The sequence below is a fragment of the Nomascus leucogenys genome, chromosome 4 (genome assembly GCF_006542625.1).
Source record: "Nomascus leucogenys isolate Asia chromosome 4, Asia_NLE_v1, whole genome shotgun sequence".
In the NCBI taxonomy this organism is placed as follows: Eukaryota; Metazoa; Chordata; class Mammalia; order Primates; family Hylobatidae; genus Nomascus; species Nomascus leucogenys.
Window position 1 is genome coordinate 46,429,070 of NC_044384.1, and position 24,881 is coordinate 46,453,950.

The window sequence follows — 24,881 nt, forward strand, 5'->3', positions numbered from 1 at the left end:
CTCGGGACTTTTTAAAAGCAAGAATATTTTGTTTTTCAAAGCTCTCATTCATAGCAAAGCTTTGTTTCTACTGTTTTATTTTTCATTATTTGTGCCTACAGTGAAAATGAGGACCTTAATCATTACTTACCAAGTTTTCACATAACAAATGCTGAGGGAAAAAATAGATATATTAACAATCACAACTACAATTCCATTTGCTACAATTACGTTTATTATCAATATGTACTTTTGAGGTGTAAAACATACAGCAATAGCAGGATGAGGAAGATTTGTTGTAATCAAGGCCTTATGCTAAAAAATTGCAGGTAGTTGCTTAGAACAGTAATATGAAACGGCAAAACTGAGATGGCACTCAAGAAAAAAATGAGATGTTAAATACGATGAATTTGAGGCATCCCAAGTTACCTATACAGCATTTGTTTTAGAATTTATTATTGAAATAGTATAAAAGACAGCTCCTAGAAACATAGTGAACACCTTTGCTAAAACACATATATATTCAATCAGAAGTATTTTAAGTGGTATTAATTTATTCATATATTACAGACTGAAATCTTGTTATTGTAATTGATATGAATCACAAAATGGCTGGAGAACATAGTGTTGAGTGAATATGTTTTCATTTAAAAAAGACAATTAATTTTAAAGTATCCAAGATGTAGAATTTGACAAAAGAAAACAGTAGATTCAAAGATGCCAAATAAAGGACCAGTGTAGAGAAAATCATTTTTATGCATTAAAAATAGGAAACCAGTTTTATAAGAATGCTTCTGAGGCAGCATGCTGGATTTCTTTGACAAGTCCAATGGGTTAAAAAATAGCGATTGTGTGACTGCTGAGCTTGCGCTTATCACCATTATTTAATACTCCCATCTAGCAGAAAATCATGGTCTTTATTGTCCAAAAGCAACATAAAAAAGAAATGTATTCGTTTTCTTTCTTCTTGATGCAGTTTAGCTATTTTTCCTCTAGCCTCAGTTCTTTGGGGGCCTTATCTCTTAACACTTTGTATTTATGTGTTTATATAACATTTTGGCAAAAGTCAGTGTTTATAGGCATCAGTCCTACAAGGATAGGACTCATATCTGTCTTCTTTACCTTCCTTATCTCTAGCAAAGACCATGTGCTTGTTCCCGGAACATAATGGGCTCTACACATTTATTTCATAAATGGTCAAATGAGTACCCATGGTAATAATTTTGTTAACATTAAGCCGTTTCATTCCAGAACTGTGAACCAGGAATCACAAATATCTCTCATTAAAGGAGTTAATTGAGGATTAATTTAGTATTACAACTAAATAAATAGAGTTTCAAAATTCCAATGAATTCCTGGCAAAGCTAAGTAGAGAAGTTCTTATTGGATGAGATTGAAGAATATGTCTTGTTTCTAGGAACCATTATGATTATTCAGTATTTACCTGATATAATCATTATGATACGCTTTTCTTATAGGAGGACACACAAGCATGATTTTAAAATAAAGCTCTATAGTACAGCTTATAAATAGCATGTGTTTTTTCCTTCAGATAAAATGGTATTATTCCTGAAAATGTTGGTTGAGATTTAGCTATTGTAATTATTTTATAAAATGTTTATTAAAAATAGGTCTTCAAAGTTTATAATTAATCTTATATCTGTATTATAATAAAACTGTCTTTAAAAAGCTAATTCATTTTTCTAACATTCTCTTATTAAATATATAGAAAAAAATAATACAACCAAGACCAATGTTCCCATCATCCAGCTTATTGACTGATTTATTAACAAATGTAAATATTTATTTCTGTTTAAGATGAAAAGTGTCCAGAGTTAAAGCAGGAAATGGAAACATTGCTCTCAGAGGCCATTCATCTCGTTAAAAGTCTAGAAACTGACCGGGCAGAAGCTGAAGAAGCTTTAAAACGACAGAGATCAAGAAAGAATATGATTAACATGAAAATTGACTCTTGGTCAGTCTGGAAACTTCAAGAACTCCCATTGGCTGTGCAGAAAGGTAATAATAGGGATTTTCATATTACTTCTTACTCTGTTGGAGGCACAGATAATTAATTACAGGTCTGTATATTTAAAAAAAAATTGTCTTAGTGCCGTAGCTCATGCCTGTAATCCCACACTTTGGGAGGCTGGGGATGTGGATCACTTGAGCCCAGGAGTTCGAGACCAGCCTAAGAAACATGGTGAAACCCTGCCTCTACAAAAAATACAAAAATTAGCCAGGCTTGGTGGTGCTCGCCTGTAGTCTCAGCTACTTGGGAGGCTGAGGTGTGAGGGTTGATTGAGCCCAGGAGATTGAGGCTGCAGGTGTGAGGGTTGATTGAGCCCAGGAGATTGAGCCCAGGAGAATGAGCCACATTTCTAGGAAAATTAAAAGAGTTTTAAGTGATATTTTAGGCACTAAATGCATGTGCATTTGAGAATTTAATAGTAAATTTGCCTTGGGAACTTCTAGCAGGTATCAAAACCTAAAATGTTTGTAAGGGTCATGCAGGTAACAAATGTTTTACCTTTAACGAAAGGTAAAAAAGGAAATTCTTTTAGCTCACAGAGTGAGGGACCTATGGTGAAGGATTAAAGAATCTAAAGGTATTGGATTTTTTTGTTTGTTTGTTCTACAAACCCTGTACCTATGAAAACATGCCTGACTACCTGATTCTGCCTGAAGCTGAAAGATTTTTACTCTCTCACAGAATAAAAATTTTAATTCAGGACGCACGTGTTTTGTAAGAGCTTTTTTATTAATATTAGGGTGCCCATGTATGATCTATCATTTTAAACCAAGAAATCTTTGAGAGAAAAAGGACATTATTAATTATTACCCAGACCAACAGCCATTAATTCAAATTATAGGTCATAATGTACTCATATTTAGACTTATTATAATTTTATGTCTTCTAAAGCTGTGGTTACCAAAGTAGGGTGTATGAATTCCAGAGAGTTGCAAGAAAAAGATTAGAACTTTTATTTATATTTGTAAATTTTATCATTTTTGAAATTTTCTTTTTGAATAGAATTGATACTGTGTATGCTCCACTAATATAGTAGATTTATATAATTTATAAATATATGTGTGTGTGTGTGTGTGTGTGTGTGCACTTTAGAGGCAATGAGGCTACCATAGGGTCAGAAAAGACACCCTGGGAAATTCTGGATCCCAGTAGATTCTTGATAGACTCTATTCACAATGACAGGAGTCATCCACAATTTTCCTAATTGTTTGGGAGGTTCTTCCTTGTTAGTAGTAGTAGAAAAAATATGGAGGGAAGGTTTTATTTAATTGTTCGCTGATAAACTTATATATAATCTCATATACCCTTTGTAATAGTGCTTAGATATTGTAGTTTTAGGAGTTCTACTTTAGGAGTTCTTGAAATAAATTTAAGTTGAGATACATGTGTGCACATTATAGGTACTATAGGTACTTAATAAATGTGTTTTGAACTATGGAATAAATATTTGTTGGCCGGGCGCGGTGTCTCACGCCTGTAATCCTAGCACTTTGGGAGGCCGAGGTGGGCGGATCACGAGCTCAGGAGATCGAGACCATCCTGGCTAACACGGTGAAACCCCGTCTCCACTAAAAATACAAAAAATTCTCTGGGCGTGGTGGTGGGCGCCTGTAGTCCCAGCTACTCCAGAGCCTGAGGCAGGAGAATGGCGTGAACCCAGGAGGCAGAGCTTGCAGTGAGTGGAGATTGCACCACTGCACTCCAGCCTAGGCGACAGAGCAAGACTCCGTCTCAAAAAAAAAAAAAAAAAAAAAAATTGCCATGGGTGACAACTTACTGTTGGGTTACCTTTTAATCAATACAAGATCTACTTAGAAAACAGATTTATGTTCATCTGCTTCATTTTATGTAAGTAGCCACTATATGCAATGAAATTTAAATTCATTATTGTTATGTATTTTTTAAAGTTAATAGCTTTCTCTTTGAAACATATTCCTTTCAGGTAATGTGTTCTCGGGAATCTTCTGCCTTTATATTATTTATGTAGAATATAATCTCTAATTTTTATGAATTTGTTTACAAAGTATAGAGTCATATATTTTTATAGTCTTTAGATTCTCAAAAGTATATAGCATGTAAGACAGGAAAAAATTTTAATCTCCTTAACAAACTTAATGTTATTATATTTGTTATAAATTTAGATACTTTTCAAAAATAAAATTAAGGAAACTCACTTCTTTCTAGATATTTTCTGGTCAGTCTTCCAGATTTATCTTCCCCCCCAACTCCCCAGTCCCACTTAGATTTTTTGTTTTGTGGCCCAGAAGGCTGATTCATAGTGGACTGCATCAAAGATTTTGTTTGCATTCTATCTTCCTGTTGGGCTCAACCAATGGGAATCAGTGGCAAGAGACCATGGGGAGATAATGGAGATGGGTGAGGTGGGGGAATTTATAGCACTGACTGCCCCACTCTCCATCTGGTCACTTTAAGCTGACTGCATATGCCTCTCCTGAAAATGACAGCCCTTGCCATCCAATGTGTAGCCAATTAACTAGCAAATGCTTTTTGTTTTTCCTATCAAAAAAGATAACTAGAAATAAGCTTGAATTTGGTAGTATATGATCCTACAAATTATAAAGTTGGATATGCATAGCAGTGTTCCCTTGTAAAATAAAAGAGTACCTATATTATATTATACCCAAACATTATCTGAAGACACAAGTAAACTTGTGACTCAGGCTCCTCGGGTATTCCCATTGTACCTGCTTCTATATATTACCTGTCTTTCCCATAATCTACACTATGGCTCCCTGGGTACTTTCCTATAATGATCTGATGAAAGAGGAAAAAAAATCACAGCTCTGGTTTCTGAATGAATTTGAACAGTATGTAGACATAATTTGGAGAATTACTGCATTCCAGTCACATAATGGGAAGGGTGAAAGCTAATCACCCCAGGGGGTGAGACAGAAAGGGTGTAATCAGAAAGGACAGATTACAAAGATAATTATGTCCCATATATATGCTCACCAGAATGCCACTGCTATGGAAGAAGGTCTCGGTAATTAATGGAATGTTAAATCTTCCATTTTGTTTTGAATTGTTTTGTCTTTGTTAATTATTCAGTTATTCAGTTATTACTACAATTGTGCTTTGTAACAACCACCTTGGAACTCAGTGGCTTACAACAGTAAGCATTTTCTTATTTGCTGATGGCTCTGTGAGTTGGCTAGGGAAGCTCTTCTTCAGGCCGCAGATCCAATTGCACTGGCTCAAGGCTGTATGTTGGGTTCAGGTCAGCTTCATGTCTCTCTCATCCTCTTTGGCTAGCACCTTCCCAGGAGTATGGTTTTCATGTGGCAAATGGCAAGAATACAAAAGGGTGAATAGAAACGTAGGATGCTGCTCAAAGTGTCAGCTTGGAACTGGCATACCTTCACTTCTCACATCCATTTGGAGATACAATTCCAGTTGAGATTGGGTGGGGACACAGCCCAAATAAGTATCACATCCAAGACAAGAATCTATATTATAAGAAATTATCTCTATCCCAAGGGAGAGGGTAGTGAACAACATATCTATCATATCTTGTTTCTTATAACTATTCCTGATATTGAGTTTATTCTATGGTTTCAACGTATTTCATAGTAATCTCATCTTCAATTGTTAACTATTTATTCTGTAGAAGTCCAATAAGCCTTGATTACTTTTTGCCTCTACTAGAATCCTGGGAGTTTCACTGGTTCTAGATCAGTTATCATACTCATTTTTTAGCTGAATTTTGATCTCTAAACCTTAAGTTTTAAGTTAGAGTTTTTTATTTCCTTGAAGTCACTATTTTTCTACCCAGGGTCATTTACTGAGTTTTTTTTTAATCCATGCCAAACTGTTTAAGCCCAAAGTTGTCAGTAAATTTTTAATAGGTAAATCAATTTATTTCCTAGTTTTAGGTCTGTATTAGTTTGTTTTCATACTGCTGATAAAGACATACCTGAGACTGGGAAGAAAAAGAGGTTGAATTGGACTTCACAGTTCTACATGGCCAGGGAGAACTCAGAAAATCACAGCAGGAGGCTAAAGGCACTTCTTACATGATGGTGGCAAGAGAAAAATGAGGAAGAAGTAAAAGTGGAAAAACCCCTGATAAACCCATCAGATCTCATGAGACTTATTCACTAACATGAGAATAACATGAGAAAGACTGGACCCTGTGATTAAATTACCTCCCCTTGGGTCCCTCCCACAACATGTCAGAATTCTGGGAGTTACAATTCAAGTTGAGACTTGAGTGGAGACACAGCCAAACCATATCATTCTACTCCTGGCCCCTCCAAATCTCATGTCCTCATATTTCAAAACCAATCATGCCTTCCCAACAGTCCCCCAAAGTCTTAACTCATTTCAGCATTAACCCAAAAGTCCACAGTTCAAAGTCTCAACTGAGACAAGGCAAGTCCCTTCTGCCTATGAGCTTGTAAAATCAAAAGCAAGCTAGTTACTTCCTAGGTACAATGGAGGTACAGGTATTGGGTAAATAGAGCTGTTCCAAATGTGAGAGATTGGCCAAAACAAAAGGGTTACAGGGCCCATACAAGTCCAAAATCCAATGGGGCAGCCAAATTTTAAGGCTCCAAAATGATCTCCTTTGACTCCAGGTCTCACATCCAGGTCATGCTGATGTAAGAGGTGGGTTCCCACAGTCTTAGGCAGCTCCACCCCTGTGGCTTTGCAGGGTACAGCCTCCTTCATGACTGCTTTCATGTGCTAGCATTGAGTGTCTGTGGCTTTTCCAGGCACACATGCAAGCTGTGGGTGGATCTACTATTCTGGGCTCTGGAGGATGGTGGCCTTCTTCTCACAGCTCCACTGGGCAGTGCCCCAGTAGGGACTCTGTTGGGGGCTCCAACCCCACATTTCCCTTCCTCAACGCCCTAGCAGAGGTTCTTTATGCGGGCCCCACCCTTACAGCAAACTTTTGCCTGGACACCCAGGCATTTCCATACGTCTGAAATTTAGGTGGAGGTTCTCAAACCTCATTTCTTGACTTCTGTGCACTCACAGGCTCAACACTATGTGGAAGCTGCCAAGGCTTGGGACTTCCACCCTCTGAAGCCACAATGAGCTCTATGTTGGCCTCTTTCAGCCATAGCTGGAGTGGGTGTGACATAGGGCACCAACTCCCTAGGCTGCACACAGCATGGGGACCCTGGGCCTGGCCTACAGAACCACTTTTTCTTCCTGGGCCTCCAGGCTTGTGATGGGAGGGTCTGCCATGAAGGTCTCTGATATGGCTGAAGACATTTTCCCCATGGTCTTGGGGATTAAGATTAGGCTTCTTGCTACTTATGCAAATTTCTGCAGCCAGCTTGAATTTATCCTCAAAAAATGGGTTTTTCTTTTCTACTGAATCGTCAGGCTGCAAATTTTCTGAACTTTTATGCTGTTTCCCTTTTAAAATGGAATGCTTTTAAAAGCACCCAAGTCACCTCTTGAATGCTTCACTGCTTAGAATTTCTTACACCAGATATCCTACATCATCTCTCTCAAGTTCAAAGTTCCATACTCCTCTAGGGCAGGGGCAAAATGCCACCGATCTCTTTGCTAAAGCGCAACAAGAGTCACCTTTGCTCAAGTTCCCAACAAGTTTCTTATCTCCGTCTGAGACCACCTCATCCTAGACCTTATTGTTAATATCACTATCAGCATTTTTGTCAAAGCCATTCAGCAAGTCTCTAGGAGGTTCCAAATTTTCCCACATTTTCCTATCTTCTTCTGAGCCCTCCAAATTGTTCCAACCTCTGCCTGTTACCCAGTTCCAAAGTCACTTCCACATTTTGGGGTATCTTTTCAGCAACACCCCACTCCTGGTACCAGTTTACTGTATTAGTTCATTTTCACACTGCTGATAAAGACATACCCGAGACTAGGAAGAAAGAGAGGTTTAATGGAGTTAGTCCTACATGGCTGGGGAGGCCTCAGAATTATGACCGGTGGTGAAAGGCACTTCTTACATGGCAGCAGCAAGAGAAAAAATGAGGAAGAAGCAATAACAGAAACCCCTGATAAACCCATCAGATCTCATGAGACTTATTCATTATCACAAGAATAGCATGGGAAAGACCCCCCGCCCAGCCACCGCTGATTCAGTTACCTCCCCCTGAGCCTCTTCCACAACATGTGGGAATTCTGGGAGATACAATTCAAGTTGAGATTTGGGTGGGGACACAGCCAAAACATATCAAGGTCTCTTCCATTTTCTGTTGCTGCTTGAGTCAATTTCAGTAATGTATATCTTCTGAAGAATTTGTCCATTTTATTGTAGTTACCTAGTTTGCTGGCCTAAATGTTTTCATGAAATTCTCTTATAATTAATTTCTGTAATAGTAGTAGTGATGGTATCTTTTTCATTCCTAATTTTGGTAATTTGTGCCTTGTGTCCTTATTTCGTGGTCATTCAAGCAAAAGATTTGTCAATTTTGTTGATCTTTTTAAAAAGTCCACTTTTGCTTCCTTTATTGATTACTATGTTTCAGCTTTTATACCATTGAAATTCTTCCTCTGATTTCCCATATCTTATTTGCTTTGGGAATAATTTAAACCTACTATATTTCTCTTTTTATAAATTAGAAGCTTTGATTATTTACTTGATGCCTTTTTTATTTTCTAGAATTATCAGTTAAAAGCTGTAAATTTTCTTCTCAGAATGTCATTAGTTGCATTTTATAAATGCTCATATGCTGTGAGTTCATTATTTACTTCAAAATATCTTTTTAAATATCCCTGTGATTTCTTATGGAATCTATTTATTTAGAAGTTGCTGGTTAATTTGCATTTATTTTGAAATTTTCATAAAAATTTCTGTTATGGCTAATTTAATTATATTGTGCTAGAAAATTTTATTTATTTATTTATTTTATTAGGTTTTTGGAGAACAGGTGGTGTTCGGTTACATGAATAAGTTCTTTAGTGGTGATTTCTAAGATTTTGGTGCACTTATCACCCAAGCAGTGTACACTGTACCCAATGTGTAGTCTTTTACCCCTTCCACCCCCAAAACTTGCTCCAAGTCCCCAAAGTCCAACAAATCATTCTTATGCCTTTGAGTCCTCATATCTTAGCCCCCACTTATGAGTGAGAACATACAATATTTGGTTTTCTGTTCCTGGGTTACTTCACTTAGAATAATAGTCTCCAATTCCACTCAGGTTGCTGTGAATGCCATTATTTTATTCCTTTGTATGGCTGAGTAGTATTCCATGGTATATATACCACATTTTCTTTATTCACTAAGTGATTAATGGGCATTTGGGCTGGTTCTATATTTTTGCATTGCAAGTTTTGTTGCTATAAACATGCATTTGCAAGTATCTTTTTCATATACTTCTTTTCCTCTGGGTGGATACCTAGTAATGGGATTGCTGGATCAAATGGGAGATCTACTTTTAGTTCTTTAAGCAATATCCACACTGTTTTCCCTAGTAGCTGAATTAGTTTACATTCTCACCAACAGTGTAAAAGTGTTTCCTTTTCACTGCATCCATGCCAACATCTATAATGTTTCTCATTTTTTGATTATGGTCATACTTGCAGGAGTTAGGTGGTATCACATTGTGTTTTTGACTTGCATTTCCCTGATAATTAGTGATGTTGAACATTTTTTCCATTATGTTTATTGGCCATTTGCATATCTTCTTTTGAGAATTGTCTACTCATATCCTTAGCCCATTTTTTGATGGGATTATTTGTTTTTTTCTGACTGATTTGAGTTCTTTGTAGATTTTGGATATTAGTCCTTTTTTCTATGTATAGTTTGTGAAAATTTTCTCCCACTCTGTGGATTGCCTATTAACTCTGATTATTTCTTTTGCTGAGCAGAAGCTTTTTTAGTTTAATTAAGTCCCATCTATTCATCTTTGTTTTTGTTGCGTTTGCTTTTCGTTTCCCGGTCATGAAGTTTTTGCCTAAGCCATTGTCCACAAGAGTTTTTCCAGTGTTATCTTCTATAATCTTTATGATTTCAAGTATTAGATCTAAGTCTTTGATCCATTTTGAGTTGATTTTTGTATAAGGGGAGAGATGAGGATCTAGTTTCATTCTTCTACATGTGGCTTGCCAATTATCCTAGCACCATTTGTTGAATAGGGTGTCCTTTCCTCACTTTATGTTGTTTTGTTTGCTTTGTTGAAGATCAATTGGCTGTATTTGGCTTATTTCTGGGTTCTGTATTCTGTTCCATTGGTCTATGTGCCTATTTTTATACCAATACCATGCTGTTTTGACATTGTGCTGAACACAGAAAGGTTGAAAGCATTCTTCCTGAGAACTGGAGCAAGACAAGGATGCCCACTTTCACCACTTTTATTCAACATAGTACCGGAAGTCCTAGCCGGAGCAATCAGACAAGAGAAAGAAATAAAGGGCATCCAAATGGGTAAAGAGGAAGTCAAACTGCTGCTGTTTGCTGATGACATGAGCATATACGTAGAAAACCTTAAAGACGGGCCGGGTGCGGTGGCTCACGCCTGTAATCCCAGCACTTTGGGAGGCCGAGGTGGGCGGATCACGAGGTCAGGAGATCAAGACCATTCTGGCTAACACTGTGAAACCCTGTCTCTACTAAAAATACAAAAAATTAGCCGGGCGTGGTGGCCGGCGCCTGTAGTCCCAGCTACTCGGGAGGCTGAGGCAGGAGAATAGCGTGAACCTCGGAGGCGGAGCTTGCAGTGGGCCGAGATTGCGCCACTGCACTCCAGCCTGGGCGACAGAGCAAGACTCTGTCTCAAAAAAAAAAAAAAAGAAAACCTTAAAGACTCATCCAAAAAGCTCCTAGAACTGGTAAATTAATTCAGCAGAGTTTCAGGATAATAATTTTGTGTACAAAAGTTGATGTACACAAATCAATAGCTCTGCTCTACACCAACAGCATCCAGACTGAGAAAGTAGGAACTCAACTCCTTTCACAATAGCAGCAAAAAAAAAAAAAAAAAAGCTTAGGAATATACCTAAGGATGTGAAAGACCTCTATAAGGAAAACTACATAACACTGCTGAAAGAAATCTTAGACTACACAAACAAATGGAAACACCTCCCATGCTCATGGATGAGTAAAATCAACATTGTGAAAATGACCGTATGGCCAAAAGCAACATACAAATTCAATGTAATTCCTATCAAAATGCCACCACCATTCTTCACAGAACTAGAAAAAAGCAATCCTAAAATTCATGTGGAACCAAAAAAGAGTCTGCATAGCCAAAGCAAGACTAAGCAAAAAGAACAAATCTGGAGGCATCATATTACCCAACTTCAAACTATACTATAAGGCCGTAGAAACATTTTTTAAATGTTTCATTCATATTTAAATTATTTATAGTTTATAAATTTCCTAAAATTTTATCTGTCTGGGAGAATGTTCTGTTTAGTTCAAATTAATATATACTCTGCTGTTGTTGGGTAGACTATCTATAAATATCAGGTCAATTTGGTTGATAGTGCTGTTCAAGTGTTTTATCTCCTTAAGAATTTTCTGTTTAGTTATTCATTGAGTTTTGAGAATAGGGTGTTCACTTTAACTATTAATTCAGAAAATAAACCAATAATATCAAAGTTATAATTTCAATTGTCAGATTTGCTCATGTAGTTTAATTCTTCAAATCATTTAAGTTGTCAAGAACATAAGAAATGTAGCATGGCCAACATTTAAGTTTGGAATGGAAATTTCTGAAAATAAATAGACATCAGTGTTAGATTTAGCCCTGGGGGAATCCTTGAAACCCTGATGTCCTTGAGTTGCCATTTTGATGTATGTGTAGGGTACAGGATACTGGAAATAAAGCTTAAGTCTCACCCAGAGTGACAAGTCTAATTAGAGATCCGGACATAACAATGAGAATCCAATGGTCTACTAATCCTCAGCCTAAGAGTGAACCATGAATAAACCTGTGGCTCAGATTGAGCAGCCAAGAAACTTGTTTCTCTTATACAATGGAAGAAAACAATGCTTCCTGAACATTTGTAATGTACTAATCTCAAATAGGTTTGTGATCCCCCACTGCCAGCTGTCTGTGTGCTTAAAAACTGTTAAGTGGAGAATGTCATTTAAATGTTCTGTAGGTTAGTAGTAAAGTCAGGCAACTGACAGGATCAAAGGCAAATTTGCTCTGCAAGACTAAAATTTCAACCCAGGCATGAAAAATTTATCTCAGATAAAGTTCCAAGAAAAGAAGTAGCTCAATATTAAATATCATAAAACACACAAAGATACAGGTTCAATGGGTGTGAATCAGTAGAAGCAGACCACATAATTTTACTCAAAATGTGTCAGATATAGGATTATATCTGAGATTATAAAATAAGTGTTTGATACGTTTCAAGAAATAAAAAGGTTTAAAAATAAAAGCAAAGACAAGAAACTTTTTTAAAGAAAGCAAAATATGCAAATGAAAAACTATAAGAAATGAAAAATATATTACATAAAATTAATTTAATAATTGGTTAAATTGTTTATTAGACTCAGAGAGAAGTAATAGTTAACTGTAAAACTTGAAGAAATTGCATGGAATGCATCACAGCAAGACAAGGAGAGAAAAATATAAATAAAATATTTATAATATGGCATACAGAATGAGAGGGCATCATGAATATTTAATAGAAGATCCTCATGGAAGTAATAATGACAATATTTAACAAGATAATGTCTGACTCTTTAGAACAAAAATCTAACTGTCTAGTTGGTGAGGGTAAAAAACATAAAAAAAGATGTTATAAAACATTGCATGTATCAGAAAATAAAAAATATTTAGAAGTATTTCATTTAAAAAATCATTAAAAGTATCATTACATGTATGGGAAAAATCCAAGTCATGAAAGAGAAATTAGTAGCTTTTGTTACATCAAAAAGAGGGACTTAATTAATTATCAAAGTATATGAGTTTAGAAGTTAGGAAAAAAAGCAAAATAAATACAAAGCAAAAAGGAGAAACCCAATAACAAAATGGTAAAATAATAAAAATATGTAATGCAGAAGAGATGCAAAGCTGAAGTTGGCTCAATAGAAAGAGCATAATGTAAAACCAATGGCAAAATTCACAAAAAACACAGTGAGAATGTGTAACTGATTCAGATTAGGCATGAAAATACATAGGGACGTAGCAGTGATTAATAGTGATGACTACGTTAAGAACAAATTTCTTTGAATATTGTTGAAACTTTGACAAACTAAATAAATTTACAGAGAAAAATAGCTTGCTGAATAGATAATCAAAATATTCATATAGTCATTAAAGGAATGATTTTGACCCAGTAACTAAAAATCCTTCCTCACAAAATAAATAAATATATACATAGGGCCATGGGGCTTAATATGCAATTTCAAACTTCCACAACATCTTAGAGAAAAGAAATCAAAAGAAACTACAGCTGATATAAGAAGCTATCATAAATTATAAATCAAAATTAAATGATCACAGTACAAATATAGAAAAATACAGGCCAAAATTACAAGTATAAATGCAGAAAATCCCAAGTAAAGATATCAGCAAATTCCATCAAGGAATTTATTTTAAAAAGATAAAAAAGAAAATAAACTAGCCCACCTAGTTTTATTCCAAAAATGCAAGATTCAGTTAATGCTAGAAACTTAAAATAATGAGAAAATCTTTTAACGCTTTTTTTCTAAAATTGTCCTTGTCTGTTCATTGAGATTTAATTAAATTTATACATTAGTATAAGGAAATTCCTGTGCTTAAAATTTCAAATATTTTTATACAGAAAAAGTAATTTTATTCATTTATTCAAATTCACTTTTGTGTTGTTTGATAGCATGCTGTCACTTTCCCCTTACAGACCTTACCCAATTCATGTTAGGTTTATTAATAGGTTTATGTAGTTTATTTTATGTTTTAGTTTTGCTATTGTGAGATATTCTGTTTTCAACATATTTATATATAGGTAAGCATTTTTTATTTTGCTTTTACATGAACTATCTTACTTGTAATAATTTTCATTTCACTATTTCATGTGTTTTTCTATAAGAAAATAATAATCACTTTTGCCTTTTTTGTTCTGATATTTGTAAGTCTTATTTCATCATTTTCCTTCTAGGTGGTTTTGGAAGGCCTCTACTCTTGCAGTTCTCACTTTGAAGCAGCTACATAGAGTACTTTATAGAATGATCAGAATATACATTGACCATACAACATAAACAGGATTTGTACTAAAATAACTATTATCTTATGAAACATGTATTTTAATCCTTTTGATGATGAATTAAGAAAGTAATATATTTTATAGTACCTTTTATTTTAGAGGTACTATAAGATTTGGCTGGGTGTGGTGGCTCATGCCTGTAATTCCAGCACTTTGGGAGGCTGAGGCAGGTGGACCACCTGAGGTCAGGAGTTTGAGACCAGCCTGACCAACATGGAGAAACCCCATCTCTACTAAAAATACAAAATTAGCCAGACGTGGTGGCGCATGCCTGTAATCCCAACTGCTTGGGAGGCTGAGGCAGAATTGCTTGAACCTGGGAGGCAGAGGTTGCAGTAAGCCAAGATCATGCCATTGCACTCCAGCCTGGGCAACAAGAGCGAAACTCCATTTCAAAAAAAAAAAAAAAAAAAAGTAGTAAGATTCACAAATAAGGAATTTCTGAAATTAAAATGTTTTATATTTATGTATTATCAAACATTTTCTCCAATCAGATTTTCTTTTGTTCTTATCCTTCTATATCTAGAACACGAGGCCTATTTGAGCGATGTTATAGAATTACAGTGGCATCTTGAAGATAAAGCTAATCAACTACAACATTTTGAAAAACAAAAGACAGAGTTAGAAGAGGCAAATGCAAAGATTCAAGCAGACATAGACTACATGAATGAACATGGCCCTCTACTGGACTCTAAGCGGAATCAGGAACTTCAAGATCTGAAGAACCGTTACAAAAAAAAAATGGAGGTAAATAAATAAACGAATGCATGAGCATTTCATAAATTATTACTTAGTTATGCAAAAACTTTTCAACCATAAGAAATTAACACAGCTTTAAAGGTTTTTTTTTTTTTTTCTTAAAATTGACCCGCTCTTTGTCTCTACACATTACCAACTGTTGGTATTCATTTTAACTATGTCTTCTTTTCTTACCATTATATTTAAGATTATTAAGCAGATTTAGTCAAACTTCTAGTAAAATTTTGGTGATTTAAAATAGCTAGGTAAGGCCAGGTGTGGTGGCTCATGCTTGTAATACCAGCAAATTGGGTGGTAAGCTGAGGTGGGTGCATCGCTTGAGCCCAGGAGCTAGAGATCAGCCAGAGTAACATGGTGAAACCCCATGTCTACTAAACATACAAAAATTAGCCAGATGTGGTGGCTCATGCCTGTAGTATCCTCTACTTGGAAGGCTGAGGTGGGAGGCTTGCTTGACCCTTTGACGTTGAGGCTGACGTGTGAGGATTGCTTGACCCCTGGAGGTTGAGGTTGCAGTGATCCGTGATTGTGCCACTGTAATCCATCCTGGATGACAGAGTGAGACCCTGTCTCAAAGCAAAGCAAAACAAAACAAGAACTTCAGAAAAATAAAATTGTGGGTTTTTTTTTAAGCCATAATCATATCGAGTAAAAATACAAGTAAAATATATTAATTTCATTGTTTATGAAAATATATAAATGAAATAAAAGTATTCTTAATGGTTAATTAGATATTTAACTCTCCTATTGTGGAATATGAAAATAATTTATTGATAATTGTCACAAAATGAACAAATTTAAATTTGTATTATATTTATTTTTGAACATTTTAAAGTAAATAAAACAAGTTGTTAAATGTCTCCTGTGTTTCCCTCAACAGTTCCATTTTCATTCCTCCTTTACCAAAGACAATCTTTATAATGAATGTCATGTGTTTATAAGCCAAATTTGTATAATTTATATAATTATATATATGCATGTGTGTAAATAAACAATGCATAGTATTTTTAATCACACAAATAGTACCATACATTGTGCAATATTCTGCAACCTGTTTTTTAATCTGACAATTTTTTAGTTTAATCAAGCTACTGTTGATATGTATAGATCTAGTTCATTCATTTTACTTACAATGTTCCATCAAATAGATATTTCACAATGTAATTACTTACTATTTCATCTTCTGTTGGCCATCTGAGTTGTTTCCAATATCTGGCAACAAAACTGCTTATTTGACTGTAAACAATAATCACACATGAATACCTTCCACTGTATCTGCATGTGAATTTTTCCTAGTGGGGTTATATACCTAGTTGGGTATTTACTGGATTGTAGGTTATACACATTTACTATTTTATTAGATAACACCAAGTTATTTTTCAGAGTGCCTGTAACAATTTCTATTACTGAAGTAGTGGCAATACTGAAGTCTCATTTCTCCACTGTGGACAAGAATGCAAGTACTGTCCTCCTTTTTAGGTAATAGACCCCTATATAGTTGGATGACAATGTGTCAGGCTGGGAGATATTTCTCAATTTCCCTTTTCTCATTGTATTTCTAATGAGATATAGGTAGGAGTTATTGGCTGCAATTTCTAGGAAATCTCTTTGAAATAGACTGCCTCACACAGGTAGTCTATTTGGCCATTTGCCTCAGCTATCATACCTAGGTTGCTGGAAGTTTAGAAAATGCCAAATAAGCTATTTACTAAACTTCCAGCAACCTTGATATGATAGCTGCAGCTCTAACTTCCATTTTACAGCACGAAGCAACCTTGGGGATGGAAGCCACAACTCAGGATGGCTGAAGAGTAAAAGGATAGTCAGATATAGTTCTGTGAGAGGAAAGTTAACTGCAACCTTGTTTAAGCAACTTATTTGGTTTATTTCTGTAACTTACAGCAAAACTCAATCCTAACTGGTATAACTCACAATTTAGCTGACATTTTTATTGTCATTCTTTAAAATTTTGTCTATATGTGTTTTAATTGGTATCCCTTTGTTTTACTGTGTTTTTCCCTGATAGTGAACTTGGGTACATTATAAGCAGGGCAAGTGGAGTTGTTGGGCAGCTGGAAGATCAGGCTTGTGAATGGGAAGAAAGAATTCATGCTAGCAGACCAAAAAAAAAAGCAACGTTTGTGTAAAGCTTATCTGGGCCAAAATTACAGTTAATTTAATTGTTAACTTATGGGGCCATGATGCCCAGATATTTGGTCAAACATTATTCCAGATGTTTCCAATAAATGTACATTTTTTGGACGAGATTAACATTTGAATTGGTAGATTTAGAGTAAAACATATTATTCTCCATATTGTGGGTAGGCCTTGTGCAATCAACTGAAGGTCTTAACAGAACAAAAACTGACCTCCTCTGAGCAAGAAGGAATCCTGTAAGCACACTACTTTTGGACTGGGACAGCAACCTTTCCTTGGGTCTTTAGCCTGCCAACCTACCCTACAGATTTTGGACTTGTACCTCCAAAATAATGTGAGCCTTTTCCTTAAAATGAGTCTCTCTCTCTCTCTCCGCCATCTTCCTCGCTCCTATTGATTGTTTCTCTAGAGAAGCCTGACTCATATGGTCACCATTAATGCAATGACTGCCCTTCTTTTATTTCATCATTATTGTGCTACTCCATCGCATCTTAAATTCCTAGATCAGTGCTTCTGCTTACCTGCCTTTAAGTCAGCTGGTGACCTTCTAACTATTCCAGGGGTCAAAATGAGAGTTTAGACCTCCTGTCTTCTGTAGTGTGAGCCATAAACTCTGTGAAACCATCCACTGTGGGTGTACAATGCAAGGGAAAGTAATTCCCCAAGAAAAAATAATTCCCCATCATGAAACTGAGATGCTATTAAGAAAGGCTATAAATGTCATGCAGCCAAAATATGAAAACTCTCTAATATAAGGTAGAAGAAAAGTGATATCTTAGTAAAAGTAAACACATTTTTCTTTGGTAAAATGAGCATAACTGACAATACTCAAAAATGAAAAGCAGAATTATGAGCACTGAGAGGCCCAAATACTTCCTGAGAGAAATAAAAATACATACATTGAGACCATAAAAATTCTTGCCAACAAATTGGATAACCTAGATAAAATGGAATCAAGAAGAAATAGGAAATCTGAGCAGGTGTATAATAAGTAAAGGAATGAATAAGTAACCACCTCCCCCCTCCACCAAAAAAAAAAAAAAAAAGCCCAGGACCAAGTGGATTCACTAGTGAATTATACCAAACACACACACACACACACACACACACACACACACACACACACACTAATAATTCTCAAACTCTCAAACTCTTCCAAAAGGAAAAGAGGAAGAAGAGGAAGGAACACTTCCTAACTCATCTATGTCAGCATTACCTAGTTACTAAAGCCTGATACATATATCACAAGGAAGTAAATTATAGACCAGTATACCTTATGAATATAGATGCAAAAATCCTCAACAAAATCCTAGCAACCCAAATCTAGCAGCATATTAAAAAGATTATACATCAAGAACAAATGGCGTTTATCACAGGAATACATATGTGATACAACATATGAAAATCAGTTTAATGTACCACATGAATAAAATAAAGGAAACACACACACACACACACACACACAATTGTCTCAGTTGAAGAACAAACAATGGACAAAGTCCAAAATTCTTACATGATAAAAACCCTCAACAAACTAGAAAAAGAAAACTTGCTCACTATGAATAAGGACATTTTTGTAAAACCCACAGGTAATACTGAACATAATGGTGAAAGACTTAAAAACCTTTTCCTCTAGGATCATAAATAAGAGAAGGATACCCTCTTTTACTACTTCTATTTGACATTGTACAGAAAGTTCAAGCCAGGGTAGTTAGGCAAGTAAAAGAAATAAAAGGCATACAAATTAGAAATTAAAAAGTCAAATTTTCTTTATTATCAGAGGACATGATCTAATATACAGAAAATACCAAAGAATTCACAAAACAGTCTCTTAGTGCTAAAAATCACATTTAGCAAACTTGCAGAATTCAGCTCAACACACAAATCTCAGTTGTATTTTTATACATTAGTGGCGAACAATCCAAAAAAAATTAAGAAAACAATTCCATATACAGGTCATCAAAAATAATAAAATACTAATAATTTTAAGAAGATGAAAGATTTTATAGCAAAAACTATAATATTTTGCTGAAATAAATTGAATAAGAATTGAATAAATTGAAAGACATCCTGTATTCATGAATTGGAAGACTCAATATTGTTAAAGTGTCAGTAGCACCTAAAAATATCTATGAAGTCAATGCAATCCAGAACAAAAGCTCAATGATCTTTTGCAGAAATGGAAAAGTCTACCCTAATATTTACGTGGAATTGCAAGGAACCCCAGGTAGCAAAAATAATATTGTTAAAGAAGGCCACATTGGAGAAGTCACATTTTCCAATTTCAAAACTTACTACAAAGCTGTAGTAAGCAAAATATATTTGCCTAAGTATAAAGAAATAGATAAATAAAGTAGAACTGAAATTTCAGAAATAAACATACATATCTATGGCTAATTGATTTTTAACAAGGTGCAAGAACAATCATTTATTGAAAGAAAGTGTAGCCTCTTCAACAAATGATGCTGGGACATTGAATATCCATATATATTCAAAAGAATAAAAGTGGACCCCTACCTCCCACCATATAAACATTAACTCAAAGTGAATCAAAGACATAAATATAAGAGCTTAAACTATACAACTCTTAAAAGAAAACCTACAGATAGCCAGGCGCAGTGGTTCACGCCTGTAATCCCAGCACTTTGGGAGGCTGAGGTGGGTGGATGACGAGGTCAAGAGATCCAGACCATTCTGGCCAACATGGTGAAACCCCGTTTCTACTAAAAATACAAAAGTTAGCTGGGTGTGGTGGCATGGGCCTGTAGTCCCAGATACCCAGAAGGCTGAGGCAGGAGAATCGCTTGAACCTGGGAGGTGGAGGTTGCAGTGAGCTGAGATGGCACCACTGCACTCCAGCCTGGCAACAGAGCAAGACTGTCTCAAAAAAAAAAAAAAAAAAAAACCTAGGGATAAATCTTTATGACCTTGGATTTGGAAATGGATTCTTAGCTATGACACTGAAAGTACAAGTAACGAAAGAGAAAAAAATAGAAAAATTGGACTTAGTCAAAATTAAAAGCATTCTTGCATCAAAGGACACTATCAAGAAAGTAAAAAGACAACCTATAGAATGAAAGAAAACATTGCAAATTATATATATCTCAAACGGATATAGTTCCCAGAATATATAAAGAACTCTTCTAATTTGACAACTGAAAGACAAACAGCTAAATTTAAAATAGAGAACTTGCCATGAACAGATATACATATATCTGTTATATATCTGTTCATAGTAATGAATAGATAGACGTATCTTCAGAAAGACATACAAATGGGCAGCAAACACATGAAAAGATTTATGTTCAACATCATTAGTCTTTAAAAATTGCAAATCAAAACCGCAATAAGATACCAGTCATACCCATTAGGATAGGATTAAAAATAAAATGGAAAGTAGCAAGGATGCCCTAGAGACACTGGAACCATTGTAATTTGCTGGTGGGAATGCAAAAATAGTGCAGCCGCTATGGAAAACATTTTGGTTATTTCTAAAATAGCTAAACACAGAATTACCATATTCTTCAGCAATTGTACCACCAGGTATATATCTAAAAGAAACAAAAGCTGAGGCTAAAAAACAAAAACAAAAAAAAAACTTGTACATAGATATTAGTACCACTATTCACAATAACCAAAAGAAACAGCCCAATGTTTATTTACTGAGATAAACAAAATGCAATATATCAATGGAATGAAATATTATTAAGCCATAAAAGAAATGAGGTACCGATACATGCTACAACATGAATAAAACGTCAAAGCATTATGCTAAGTAAAGAAGCTAGACACAAAAAGTCACATATTGCATAATTCATTTATATAAAAGATCCGGTATAGGTAAATCCATAGACACAGAAAGATTAATGACTGCCTAGGGCTGGGGGAAATGTAATATCAAGTTTCGTTTGTCATGTTTTGTTTGTAATACAGTTTTAAAACCCTTTAAAATTATTATTTTTTTATTATGCAATCTTGACCCAGTTTTAAGGCCCTGGCTAGAGGTCTGCTGAAGTTACCCAGTTGCTCACAAAATTCAAAACCCCTAGCCAGTGTGCTTGGGCTTTAGTAAATGCTGCTGCATTACAACATGTCAAAGGACTGATACTTTGGGCTAACTGCATTTTCACAAAGGGAGTCTGCTATACCTCTTTAAGTGCACACCCCAATACCTGGGAGGTAGACTTGATGTCTTCGAATGAGAGAGAAGGCTGCCTTCAAGTTAGGTCAGAGGGCTGCTCAATCCCCTTTTTTCTGTAACCACCGAGAAGGTATGCAATATAAGTTAGCAGACAAAGATGGTGACTAGAAGCCCAAAACAAGAAAAAAAGAATTGAAAAAAACCCCAAAAACAACGGGATACAGAGTGGGAAGTAAAGAGTTGCCCCCTTTAGAGTAAACAACTCTGGGAATCCCTTGCCTCATAGATAGCCAAAATATAAATCAAGGTCCCACATGTCTCCAGTTATGCTAAGGCCATAAAACAAGGCTTGCAAGGACACTCAGCCCCTCCAGAATTCCAGGCATGATGGAGAGCCAAGGCACATATTTTACTTCTTAGAGTACACAGTATGTTGTGTTGTCTTACCCAGTTTTGAGGCCGTGGCTAAAGGCTGGCCCTCCCTTTCTTGAGCAGCTGATTAAACTCACATATCCAACCCCTTCCTGGGCCCTCACATTCCACGCCACTATGTACCCATCCTATTCTCAACAGAGACAGGCCCCAGACAAGCAGGGACACCTGCTGTACTTCAGAGTCTGCTGAAATGATTAAAATTAGCCACTCCACAGAGATCTGCTGAAATTTAGCTACCCACACCCACTGTTTGCCACCCATAAGCTGTCCCCTATAGCTCCAGCTTGTTGCTAACCTGTCCCCAGCTGAACCCCCTAACACAGCCCTACCTGGTAGCCATCTCTCCTTTGGAGCTGTAAGTGACAGAATTCTGCCTTTCATCTAGCCCAGTTTCACTGCATTGTGTCTTCCCACTAGGAGAATATTTTAAAATAGGAAGGGGAGACTAGGGAGTAACCATTTAATGAGTTCAGAGTTCCCCTTTGGGATGATGAAAATGTTTTGGAACTAGAAAAGGGTGATGTTGGCACAACATTGTGAATGTACCGAATGCCACTGAATTGTACACTTTAACTTGTCTCATTCTATACTATATAAGTTGTACTTCAACAAATAAACTTAATTTAGAAGGATAAATTTCAAAAGATGCGTTGTAAGATCACCGTCCCATAAAACTAGAAAAAATAATTATACTATCAAAAATACCTTAACCACAAGAAAAATTTTGTATGTAGATATTATTCCAGTATCAAAGGGAAACTCAAAAATAAAATATCAAATTATTGCACTTAATAATAAACCCTAAAGCTGGTGATATTGCAGTTGCGTATGATCTAACCTGTAAAAGATGAATAATTTCAATATTGTTTTAAATATTTAGTCCAAAGAAGAGGAGGGAAATTTTTAAGTTAAATGAAGGTGATGTATTTAAATACCGAAACTTTATGGAAATTCTATAAAAATAACGTTACATATATAAGTTACCAATAAATACATACTTGAAAAATTACATAAATTATTTGCCAAAGAATTCTTCAGTGTAAGAGAAGAAAAATATGTCACTCCAAAGAAATGTATTATAGCAATGTGCGAATGGTTTAACAGCAGAAAATCTAGGCGTATAATTTATTGTATTAACATGATTAAAAAACAGAATTTTATCAAATGATGCTTAAGATGTATTCATTATTTAAAACTGGCAATTATAATAAAAAATTAAAATTTGAAAAACACCTTAATTTAAATAAAGAACTATTTCACACAAGCATTCATATTAATCATTAAAATGCTAAAGCTGTAATAATAGGAACAAATCAGGTAAACCTGACATCCCTATTATAATTTAACATCATTTTGGGGAATTTTGTATTCTCACCAGTGGAACAGAAGAAAGCTATGTAATAGGACAATAAAATGAAATAAAAGATATACATTTAAAAATTGTGAAATAAAATTATTTTAATATTATTATAATTAAAACACCAAATAGAAGACTATTGTTTTCAAAATAAGTTTGTATTCCCAGAACTAAACTATCCAATACAACATACTTTTACTAGCACAAATAAAGTTTTTTTCCATACTTTCAATAAATAGTTAAAAATATAAACAGAAAATTGCTTTACTAGCAAGTCATTAAATATTGATGAAGAAATTTATAAAGGTATAGACAATTTAAGACTACAATTATGAAATCTTATTAAAGAAAATAAAGAGACAATTAATGTAGACACATAATATATCCTAAGACAGGAAGGCTTATTGTAGTAAAAATGTCAATCATTCCAAAATTGTTACAGAAACAGCCATTAAATTCTAGTAAAATGTACACGATAACCTTTTGGCCTGTCAATTTAAATAATATTATTAGGAAAAAGTAATATAAAATGCTGGAAAGAGTTTTGGAACATGGGCTTTCTTCTGTTCCACTGGTGAGAATACAAAGTGTTACCACTTATTCTGGAGAGTAATTTGGCAACCAATATTAATCAAAATTCTTAAAATATATGCTAATACCTTATGACTCAGAAAATTCTGTTTTAACAGTATGTTTGAAGAAAATATTCAAGAACATGCAGTATAACTATATATTGTGCAATTTCCTTACATGGTTCTGCATCACAGTACTGTTGATGTTATATGTCCCTCATACATGCGTTGTGCATGTCAAACTGTGCATAATGCTCATATAATTGACAATGAGTTGCATCATGAGTATGTGTGATATAAGGGAATATTAAGTAAAAGTAATGTGATACTGCGATATACAGAGAGAGACAGAAGGAAGAGATGGAGACATGAGCATTAGTATGATGTTTGTTAATTAGTAAAACAGGAGATTAGTATGATGTTTGTTCATTAGTAAAAGGAGTAAAAACTGAATATTTTGAAGTATTACACTAAGATATTAGGTTGGTGCATACTTTTAATGGCAAAAACCACAATTACTTTTGCACCAACCTAAGAATAATGGTTTTTCTTAGTGGAGAGGAGTACAGGTGACTTTGTTTGCGATTGTTCATCTTTGTTTTCTGATTTTTTAAATAATAAAGTATTATTTGAGGAATAAAAATTTTTTATGAGTGAAAAGATAATGATTTCATTTTGGACATGTTAACTTGGATATTGAAATTATTTTCTTCAGTAACATTTATACATTCCCAGCATTAATGCCTGTCAGGGCTGAAATTCCACTTACCAAACAATAGGCTAAATGTGGGAAGATAATGTTTCTAAAGAACTTTTGATCTAAATCAATACTACACTAAGTTGAAGTTATTATTTTTAATTAACCATTAAGTGCAAATATAAGCAAAAATATTTTCGTTTCTAGGTAATGGACCTACACAGAAAAGTTAATGAAGAACTTGAAGAAGCTTTAGAAGCCTGTGAAAATGCCAGATTGAAGGCTCAGCAAATTAAAGAAGAGATGGATAAAGATATTTACCAGGATGAAAAAACCATAGAGGCCTACAAGTAAGAATTTTTCACAAACACTAATTATAACATTTAGAAATTAAATATTAAGTAAAAATGTAATGTATATTTCTATATGGAAAATTTAGATAAAGAGAAAAATAAAATTTTAAATTATTCATACCTGTCTTATCACCAAGTTTACATGTAAATAAAAAGATGTATATTTCATATATGTAAAATTATGTGTGCATAAATCCCTGAAGTACTATATTTCTGTGTCATCTTAAAGCTCTTCATATATATTGTGAA

General features: G+C 34.9%; 1 protein-coding gene across 2 annotated transcripts in view; it reads left to right on the top strand.

Annotated features, from left to right (window-relative positions):
• CCDC178 (coiled-coil domain containing 178) overlaps positions 1–24,881 on the top strand; it is a 506,700-nt gene that overhangs the window by 93,063 nt on the left and 388,756 nt on the right. For both annotated transcript variants that reach the window (XM_012506252.2, XM_030810102.1), the window contains exons 9-11: positions 1,798–1,998; positions 14,688–14,908; positions 24,487–24,629. In XM_012506252.2, the coding sequence (XP_012361706.1) occupies positions 1,798–1,998; positions 14,688–14,908; positions 24,487–24,629 (565 nt within the window). The remainder of the gene's footprint in view (positions 1–1,797; positions 1,999–14,687; positions 14,909–24,486; positions 24,630–24,881) is intronic.